Source organism: Gopherus flavomarginatus, chromosome 4 (assembly GCF_025201925.1).
Source record: "Gopherus flavomarginatus isolate rGopFla2 chromosome 4, rGopFla2.mat.asm, whole genome shotgun sequence".
In the NCBI taxonomy this organism is placed as follows: Eukaryota; Metazoa; Chordata; order Testudines; family Testudinidae; genus Gopherus; species Gopherus flavomarginatus.
The window spans coordinates 40,885,303-40,895,569 of NC_066620.1; the positions used below are offsets into that span (position 1 = coordinate 40,885,303).

Below are 10,267 nucleotides of genomic sequence, written 5' to 3' on the forward strand. Positions count from 1 at the left end.
CAGTGACTTTTTATCATAAATATTTTCTGTAACTGCAGTTTCATGATTCAGCATTTCTCATGTAAATAACTTACAATAATAAAGAAACATGAGATTTCAATGAGGCAAAGGAAAACTTGGTTTACAATGAAAGGACAGTTCACCAGTATTCAATTTATCCTATTTATTAATAGATAAATAAAAACAGAATCCAGATTAATCATCATAAATATATTTTATGAAAAAGCTGTTTTGTTCATTAGATTAATAGCATACATTTTATCTCAGCTGTTCATAAGTACATTTGTTCAACACTAATAGTTAGCAACTGTCACTCTGCACACCTTTCCAACTTTTTTTTAACATCTGGTGTAGCTATTCACTTTTTATGGTATAATACAAATAGAAATTAATCCCTCTGAATTTCAAAAATCTTTCACTGCTGCTCTTCTTGTGTGGAGTTTGGTAGTTTGAATGGTATCAAAATGAGTAAGACAACTTTTAACAGCACAGTATAGTATATCCACAAGATTTATAACAGAACATAAGTAACTTTGTAAGCCTCCAGAACATGGTTAATCAGTGAACAAAATTACTTTAAATCTTAATCTTCCTTATCAATGTTTTTAAACGTGTAACTTTAAGTAATATCTCTTAGTTTATAGAGAGCAAATAATTTTACATCATCTTGCATACATTTCACCACATATTGTTGGTGACTTGGGTTACTGTATAACTACTAAATCAGAAACCTTTAAACCTTAAACAGCAGCTGCGGAACAGGATTAGCAAAGTCTAGTAGAGAGTACTTATCTGTGATGTATTTGATCTAAGTCAATGTATTTGTTGTTCAGAGGCTGATTATACACTGTTTTTTTGCATGATTATCTTCATAAACTATGTATTTAGAATGGTAACTAAGGGGCAGGATCTGCCACCAAGATGGTGTTTTCAAATCTTATTACACGGTTTAGTTTTTCAGTAGGGGGAGGAGAGGGACGATTGAACTAACCACATTAGCGTGAAACCAAATGCAAGGAGAAAATACACATTATTGGAAATATATAATGTTAATCCCAATTTAAATTTTTCCCCATTTCTCATTATGTGGTAAGTCACTCACAACTGTAATGTTTTCACAGAACTGCAGAAAAATATTAAAGGAAAACTTAAGTTTTGTTTGGGTTCTGGTGAATATAATAGAATATTGTTGCCTCCTCTAACTGGGTTGCCTTCGCAGGGTTGAGGCACTAGAGGGTGACATATTACCATAAAACCACTGCGAGACTAAATGTCAGCATGTCACGTCCACCTCCAATTTAGCAACGCAGCTTCTCAGCCGCGAGGTAGAAAGCGCTGCCAAGTAGATTAGTTTAAAAGGTGCATTTGGTGTGTTAGAGATTTGTCCCATGAAGGACTGTGGTACAGAAAGGAATTTGATGTGGTGCTTTTTTCCCTCTCGGCTCCAATTTCTTCTCGGGTATCTTATTTTTAAACGTAAATGGCCCACGTTAGAGTTTCTCGTTCTTTATAATTTATTAACACGCTGTTAGCAACTGTGACCTTTTAACAGCTTGAGCAATGGGGTGAAATATCGCACCCTGTTGCAGGAGGAGGAACTGTGCTGCTGCGCTGAGACGTTGCTAAACTGCAGCCGCTCCCAGAAGTGCATTTCTCCGCGGGGCTGGACACAGTCACACTGAGGAGGAAGCCAAATGGAGGCATGAGCCGTTTTGCGAAAAACTGGTGTGAAGACCCGGCGCAAAATGTCCCAATAAAACGCCATTGAAGTTGCTTTTCCTTTGGTAAATTTCTTGGCAAAGTGCAGGTTTCCTGCTGACATGGGCAGACTTGCAGCCTCGGATTTTCAGGGCTTGACATCCCAGCTTAGAAAGAACCGAAAGAGGATCAAACGTCTGCACTGCTTTTGTAACCCATAAAATGCAGGGAAACTTTTACACCTGCATCCATTTTCCCCTTGCATATGTTCCAACTGTTAGCAAACGCAAGTATTGGGAATGCAGAATCGTGCTGTTGAACGTGTTTATACAAGCCTGGATGTCGGAGTCAGGCCAGATTTATGAATGTTGCGGGGGGGGGCGCAAGCGGGGTTACCTGCAGTGTACAGTGTGGTTAAAAACATCCGCTGTTTCTCGGGGGGGGGGGCGGCTCCCTTTTTGGGCGTTCACTCCTTCTAACCACCACTTCGTCCCCCCGTCCCAGCTACTGTCCAGACAAGGGCTCTTTAGGAGGGAGGAGGTGCTGAGACGAGAGCTGCAGGCGAAGGGATAACTTGGCCGGGCACTTGCACAGAAAGAGCTGTGACCTGGGAGGGGGAGGGGTGCTGCAAAGCAAGGGGCCCCGCCAGGGTTAACTCTTCCCCTCCCGGCCGCGCCAAGCTCACTGCTCATTTGTCTTGAGGAGCGCGCATATCTTGGGTAGCCCAGGAACCCATGTCCCCTCCCCCGGCCGAGGTGTGCAGCATGGTACGGTTCCGTCCCTTGCCACTCACCCCTAGCGCTGGCTTCCTTCCTCCCTGCTGCACAAGCCAGCAGCGCTCGAGCCTGGGGCCGCTCTGCAGCCACAGCTCGGCTGCACTTCCCCGGGCGGCGGCCCCCCCCCCCTCGCGCACTCCGCCAGGGGAAGGGCACCGAGCGAGCGGCCCAGGCTGCGAGCGCCTGTGTCCCCGTTCCCGCCCTGCGCTGCTGCTGCCAAGGGACGGGCGTTGGGGCTCCAAGTCAAAGGAGAAGAAATTGGCTTTGCTAATCGTATCACAAGACCTTGACCGGCTGCCAAGTCTCTGTGATCTACTAGGCCTTATTGGAAAGCTCCGGGAGACGGGCGCATGGTGCAGGCGGCGCGGGACCGGGAGGCCCTTTGCTGTGCAGGAGCCGCCCGCCGAGAGGGCAAATGGTTCTTTCTTTCTTCCCTCCTCTGCCCCCCCGCCCCCAAAACCCGATCCCTTTAGCCACCCGCGCTTTGTGTTGCAAAGTAACACACCCTAGCGACCCTCCGCTAGTTACGCGGTGCAGCAAGCAAGGACCCAAAGTTTGTTTCAAACCAATTACGTGGCAAAAGTTGACGTTCGGTGGGGAGGGAGGAAGAGATGTCCCGTTTCACTCCGAGGTACTCGGATACATCTTCCTTTTTTATTGAGCTTCCCAGCCTACTCGCCAGGAATATTAAACTGAGAGGAAAGCCCTTTCCGACATAGGCTGGTTGAAAAGTCCTAGTCAGGGAGATGGTAGCGTGAATGTCTTTTGCAATAAAAGGGAGACTGATTTTCCCGAGGCATTTAAAAAAAAATCGGGAGTTTAATATCAACTGAGCAGAGCCTCCTATATTCGTCTGCAGTGTTTTTGCGTCAATAACTCCTACATGTTAGCGTGGTTTCTAGGTAGTACGTTCTGTAACAAGTCTTACTTTTGAGTGCTTTTTATGCAGTTTGTATTTGTAACAAATCTATATGCACTGTGTATTCGGTAAGTGCCTTCTGCATTTCCATAGCAAATCGCTATGTATAAGGACCATGCTTTCTATACACATGTATACGGTGCAAACTGTAGCAAGCCTTGTATGTTTTCTCTACACTAATCTGTAGCAGCTTTGTATATACTGCACAGTGTTAACTAATATGAGTGTATACACAGTGCACCCTGTGTATAGTGGACTGCCTGCTACCCACAGTGCATTGTAGAGCAAGCCTTGTAGAATGCTTTCTATACACTTTCCGCGCTATAACCCCATGCCTAGCAGAGTCACAAGACTGTAGTACAATCGTGTAGCCAATGGCTCACCGCAACCCCGAGTGAGCATGACGTTAGCAGTACAGCCGACGGCTACCCCGCCCGCCGCGCTTTCTCTGCAGCTCAGCGCCACAGCACCTCCCTGCACTCCAGGCCCCTGAAAGAAATTGGCGGCGCCCAATGAGAAGCAGCGGAGCTGCTGAGCAGGGGGCAGGGCTGGGTGAGAACGACTGGGCGGTGTTGCTGGGAGACCCCGGCGGGCCCGGCTGGGTCCCGCCCCTTGCACTGTCCGGCGTTTATATATGTGCCGAGAAGAGGCTTGCAGAGTTCCAGCAGTCAGCTCGCTGCAGCAGTAGTTACCGCCTTCGCCGGGCACCCACTAACCCACCCTTGCTCGGAAAGTGATTGGACCATTTCGGATCTCAAGTAATCAGCCCTTTCCTATCTAGTCGTGGCTTTTCCAAAGCCTCCGAGGAAAGCGGGATCTTTCGGTCCTTCCTGTATTTCCGATCACTACAGGATCTCGAAATGTCTACGACACTTTTATCTGCCTTCTACGACATCGACTTCTTGTGCAAGGTAGGGGAAGAGTTTGCATTTTGTCCGCCAAGCACTTTGAACGTTTTAAATGGCTCTCAGCAAATCTGAGCACTTGAATATTTTCTTTCCAAGTTTTGTGTGACTATTTAACAAGTGGAATTAACTCTTTTGTAGTTGGGGGAGGAGTGCTGCTTTCCATGTGGACTGTATTTTGCATGTAACTTGCTCTGTGATCAAGTTAACATTTAAATTGTGATAGTTTGCCTTCTTGGTGGTTCATCCCCTCCCAAACTGATCTGCAGTTCTCTGGGCACGGGGTTCTCAGTAGATTTGTTGACTGGAAGTTTATCAAGAGTTCGAGTTGTGTTGCAGTGGGGAGCTTTAAGGTCTCTAACGCTTTTAGTTTTAAATGTGCTGAAGTCAGTACTAGATCTCCCCCAAAACTTCGAACTCTTGCAATGGAAGTCCTTAGGCTTATGCTGTGAAGGTGAAGCTTTAGCTAGAGTTGTGTCACCTTGTTAAAGACACTGCTGAGAAGTGAGTTTTAGTGCATAGCTCTCAAGCTGCAGGGGAGACATTAAGCTGTCCCACGCTCGCCCTGCAGATGTGCTGCGAGGGGGCGTTTTACCCCCGTGCAGTCTCAGGGGGCGCTGGCAACTTGCAGAACTGCTGCCCGGCCGAGTCACTTTGCAAACTCTCTTTCTCCTCCTTTCCCCCTCTTGTTTTCAGAGTGAAAAAGCCCTGACCAACCTGAGCAGTATGCTGGACAAGAAGGCGGTGGGGACCCCCGTGACCTCCCCCAGCTCCAGCTTCGCGCCGGGCTTTCTGCGAAGGCACTCGACCAGCAACCTGCAGGCGCTGGCCAACAGCTCCAAGTTCCCCAGCTCCTCGGGCTGCAGCTCGTCGTCCTCGTCCTCCTCTTCCTCGTTCGGCAGCCTGAAGGAGACGGGCACGGGCGGAGGGGGGGGCGGAGGGAGCAGCAGCCCCACTGCGCTGCTCAACAAGGAGAACAAGTTCCGGGACCGCTCGTTCAGCGAGAATGGCGAGCGCAGCCAGCACCTGATGCAGCAGCTGCAGCAGCAGGCGGGGAAGGGGGGCGGCGGGGCGCCCATCAACTCCACGCGCTACAAGACGGAGCTGTGCCGGCCCTTCGAGGAGAGCGGCGCCTGCAAGTACGGCGAGAAGTGCCAGTTCGCGCACGGCTTCCACGAGCTGCGCAGCCTGACGCGCCACCCCAAGTACAAGACCGAGCTGTGCCGCACCTTCCACACCATCGGCTTCTGCCCCTACGGCCCGCGCTGCCACTTCATCCACAACGCGGACGAGCGCCGCCCCGCGCCCGGAGGGGGAACGGCCGCGCCCGCCGCCCCGCACCACCACCCGCACCCGCCGCCGCCTCACCCCGCCGGCAGCACCGGTGACCTGCGCGCCTTCGCCCCCCGGGACCCGCCTCTGGGGGGCGGCGGCGGGTTCGCGCCCCAGCGCGGCGCTGGCGAGCGGCCCAAGCTGCACCACAGCCTGAGCTTCTCCGGCTTCTCCGCCCACCACCAGCACGGCTGCGGGCAGCAGCCCGGCGGGCGCCTGGAGGCGGCGCTGCTCGAGAGCCCCGGCGGGTCCCGCACCCCGCCGCCGCCCGCCTCCGCCTCCTACTGCGACGAGCTGCTCTCGCCGCCCTGCGCCAACAACGCCTTCGCCTTCTCGGGCCAGGAGCTGGGCAGCCTCATCGCGCCGCTCGCCATCCACAGCCCCAGCTTCGCCGCCAGCCCCGCCGCCGCCGCCGCGGTAGCTGCCGCCGCCTTCTACCGCTGCCAGCAGCAGCCACCGCCGCCCGGGGGGAGCTGCCCGCCGCCGCCCGCCTCGCCCCCCTTCAGCTTCCAGCCCCTGCGCCGCCTCTCCGAGTCCCCCGTCTTCGACGCGCCGCCCAGCCCCCCGGACTCGCTCTCAGACCGCGAGAGCTACCTGAGCGGCTCCCTCAGCTCCGGCAGCCTGAGCGGCTCCGAGTCCCCCAGCCTGGACTCCGGCCGGCGCCTGCCCATCTTCAGCCGCCTCTCCATCTCCGACGACTAGGGGGAGCCGGGCCGGAGAGAGGGGAGCGGAGAGGAGGGGGGTGAACCCCGCGGAAGGGGGCAGGATAAACCCCGGGAGCAGAGACCGCAGCCTTGAGAACTAGCCAAGCTCGCACAGTCCTTCGATGATCCTCTTGGGTTTGGTTTTGTTTAATTGCTGAGCAAGTAAATTAAAAAACGAGGAGAGGAAAAAACTTTTTCTATCGAGAGACGAACAAAACATGAATTTGCAAAAGGGCAAATGGCGACATGAACAGAACAAACCTATTTTTATAGAGAGACCTTGGAAGAAGGGGATTTTTGTTTTTGTTTTTGTTTTGTTTTGTTTGGAGACTAGTTATAATATGCACCAGCAGCAGCCATTCCATCTGTGTGTGGTTTTTTTTTAAGCATTAGATGGGGAGGGGGGGAAACAAGACAAACCCACACCACCAGAAAGCAAGCAACAAACAATCCAGAGGGGCATGAACTCTGCATTTCAAGCCTCTCCACATTTTTATATACAAAAAAGACAGGATTTAATAAGTAGTTTGTCTTTCAAGCCAATTTCAAATAAAGACCCACACCAGTACTAAACCTATAAGCCTTTAAAAGAAAAATCCAACATCCTGCCAAGAATATGCCTTGATAACAACCCTCTAGGTTTTTTTATATAATCTATCTATATATATATATATATATATAATATAACAAATGCTAAAACTTCCATTCCAAAGTTTAATGTTGGTTCCATTGCCACCACTTAGTGGATGTTTGGCTTAGAACAATTTTTTGTTGCTTTATTTGGAAGCACTCAACTGAGTCTAGTTTGTAATTGTTGGAGAATAACTGCTGATTTTTTTTTTTAATTTTTTAGCTGTTTGAGTTGATTGCATGAGTCACTGCACAACTCAATATGAAACTATTTAACTTATTTATTATCTTGTGAAAAGTATACATTGGTAATTTGTTCATACTGTATTTATCGGGTATGATGAAAAGCAATAGATATATATTCTTTTATTATGTTTAAATTATGATTGCCATTATTAATCGGCGAAATGTGGAGTGTGTTCTTTTCACAGTAATATATGCCTTTTGTAACTTCACTTGGTTATTTTATTGTAAATGAGTAAAAATCTTAATTTAAGAGATTGTATGTAATATTTATTTCATTAATTTCTTTCCTTGTTTACGTAAATTTAAAAGATTGCATGGTTTCTTTATAGAAATCGGTCTCTATGCTGTGGAAGTAGTATGAGGAATTTCTGTGGGTTTTTTAGAATGTAAAATGGTTGTAGCCCGTCCATGTAAAAAACAAAACAAAAAACCCCAACAAAACTACTTTGCAATCAGACTTCAAAGTGGCAAACCTAATTCAAATGTGTTTAAATTAACCAAAAAGTATTTTTGTTGCCTAACTCCACCAATCACACTGTGATATAGTCTCAAAGTATGTAGCAATAATTGGGGGTCCCAGTGTTATGTCTCACAGTGCCTTCTCAAGGGTCCATGCTTGCCTTAAATCTTCCTCAACCAAATAAGTATTTTTCTTAATGCTTGAGATAATTTGAATGTAGGGATGGGTTTTAACTACATGAGAAGTTTCACCACCTTTTTTTTTTTTTTTTTTTTTTTTTAAATAAGCAAGGAGGCCACCTTTGGATCTGAAACTTTATGCAGTACATGAACATATCTTGTTTAATTAAATTCCAAAACTTGTAATTTTTTTCTGTGTGTAGAAAGTCAGGAGTTTTCCAAAACTTTCCTGGACGGTGGATGAATGAGCAGTAGCTTTTAGTTTTGTTTGTACATAGGTACAGATCAAGCACTATGTACTCTATTTGGACTACTTTAACAGAAGTATGTTTTGAATGTAACTAAAGGATAAGTCAACTTGAGTTGTAATATATTTTCGGGAGTCAGTTCACTACAAATTGAGTGTGAGACTGTAAACTTTGTACTGTAAATGTTTTGTAGTTCTCCCAATAAAATTTTTGGAAAAAAAAATCAAACAATTAAAGCCATGTCTGCAAGGTGGTTTTTTATTAACTTTTCCCTATCAGAAATGTGTCTAGCTACAGATTAACCAGGTTTGAACAGCAAAATGGCTCCATTCCTGCAGAAATCATTGGTAGTCTGCCAAAACTAATAAACAATGTTCCAGAAGGTTCCAAAGTACCTAGTGCAAATCATATAGTATATCAGGCTTCCTTAGGAGGATGGTGGGGAACAAACCTTTGCTTTTTGTACCTTAACAGCTGAAATGGAAAATCAGTTATTAAATGCTTGTTAAACTGTTTTTATATCAGGCACACTTGTTTATGGAGGTTATTTAATATGCCATTAGTCTTTAAAGTTTGTATGGGACAAGTAGGAAATGGTAATCTGGGTAATAACTTTAATTGTGTCTTTTTGTTTTCTCTTTAAAGCCTTTGTTCCAAATGCTCTTCCTCATTTAAAGGAATAGACTTGTAGCCTCATTCCAACACTGAGAGTGTACTGGTTTTAATGCTAATCTGACTCTTCAGTTAATTCTGTCACCCAAAACCCAGCGGCTAAAGACTAGCATTGCTGTGGGTAAATATAATATACAGAGGCTTGTAAATTATACATTAATGTAGATGGCATTTTATTAATAAACTTAATAAATAAGGTTTTTTTATGGAACCTGTTGCAATATGTGCTACATCATGATACTTTTGTCAGCCTAATAAATGTTAACATAATGGCATCTCTGAACTGTCACAATATTTTTATAAATACAAAGTAGAATGTAATACTGGTGCCATATGTTTGTATAATCAACCTAGTATGGACTTGTTGTTTTCAAATGAAACATATATAACCATTCAAAAGAATCTGTAGATGGGATGATGCAAAACTATTTCTCTAGGTTATGCTCTGATTTGTTTGCTCAAAATTTATTTTTTTTCCAGAAGAAACTTTGTCTGCAAGGAACAGGAGTCCTTGAGCAAATTTTTACCAAATATTGAAAGTAGGCTTCTAATTTTTCTTAGTTTACTGATGTCTACTTGAGCTAATGCAATCTTGTTTTGTTTTTTTTAAAAACTAACAGTCAAATTAAAACTGCATAGTTACAGGTGTGTGTGTGTGTATTTCATTTTACTTTTCACTTTCTTCTAACTGTTCTTTCTAAACTAAGAACACTTATTGCTAAATCTCTTAGCTGAAGCGGCTGTATTCTATCAGCCCATATTTATATCTACTATACAGTCTTTTATTAAGTAGGATCTTGCTGTGAGTCACAGAAGTACAGTTTGGAGTGTCCTGGTTGGGATATGAATTTTGGAAAATTTGCAGCGGCTGTTACACATTAGACACAATTACACTCCTGTTAATTGAAGCATTTTTGTGTGTTGAAAATGCTGCCAAAAAATGTATGCAAAAGGGTAATGTATTGCTGTATTTATTGGTATTTGTGGGGAAAGCAGGGCCTTCTCACTGTAAGTGATACTCTGAGGTGAACAGTTACTAGTTTGCTATATCTGCAGAAGTGCATGTCAAAACGCTCTAGGTTCCACTCTTGTTTCTTTATTAAAAATCCCCAGCAGTCATTGAAAGACAGACACTAATGTTCCCCTTAATGTCCTCTACAACTGCTTATTAGCCTTTAAATTGACTCTTACATTGTTAACTTAAAAATTATGTGGCTTTTATTTCAGAATTAGATGAAACACAAAGCTGCTCAGACCATTCAGAAATTTCCTGTTGTCCTGCAGTAAATTGTGGCAAACCAATGCAATCTGTGTGACAGTACAGTGGTGGGTTTGGTTTGGTTTTAGCAGGTAGTTTTGAATTAATAGGAAACAGGCCTCCTCTGGGAAATTCATTTGTTGCTGGGACTTGGTGATCTGACATGGGAGTGCTATTATCATTACTTGTGCTTAATGGAGTTTTAGAACTTAACCCTGCATGCTTTTATCCTTTAGTTGA

General features: G+C 45.6%; 1 protein-coding gene and 1 long non-coding RNA gene across 2 annotated transcripts; one reads left to right on the forward strand and one right to left on the reverse strand.

Moving 5' to 3' along the window:
* Positions 1–195: 195 nt before the first annotated feature.
* On the reverse strand, positions 196–3,909 carry LOC127050250 (uncharacterized). Its single transcript, XR_007774169.1, has 2 exons — positions 2,492–3,909; positions 196–2,253 (listed from the first exon to the last, which is right to left on the reverse strand). It is a non-coding gene; the product is annotated as an uncharacterized LOC127050250 (long non-coding RNA).
* Positions 3,910–3,947: 38 nt separating this feature from the next.
* Positions 3,948–9,417, forward strand: ZFP36L2 (ZFP36 ring finger protein like 2). The gene is made up of 2 exons (XM_050951897.1): positions 3,948–4,304; positions 4,995–9,417. The coding sequence occupies exons 1-2, from the start codon at positions 4,254–4,256 to the stop codon at positions 6,330–6,332; spliced, it is 1,389 nt and encodes a 462-aa protein (XP_050807854.1). The 5' UTR covers positions 3,948–4,253; the 3' UTR covers positions 6,333–9,417.
* Positions 9,418–10,267: the final 850 nt, after the last annotated feature.

Excerpts from the sequence above, each read along its gene's own strand:
- ZFP36L2 (XM_050951897.1), top strand. The coding sequence starts at position 4,254 with ATGTCTACGACACTTTTATCTGCCTTCTACGACATCGACTTCTTGTGC. Across the intron at positions 4,305-4,994 it reads ACATCGACTTCTTGTGCAAG|AGTGAAAAAGCCCTGACCAA; the intron begins GTAGGGGAAGAG and ends TCTTGTTTTCAG.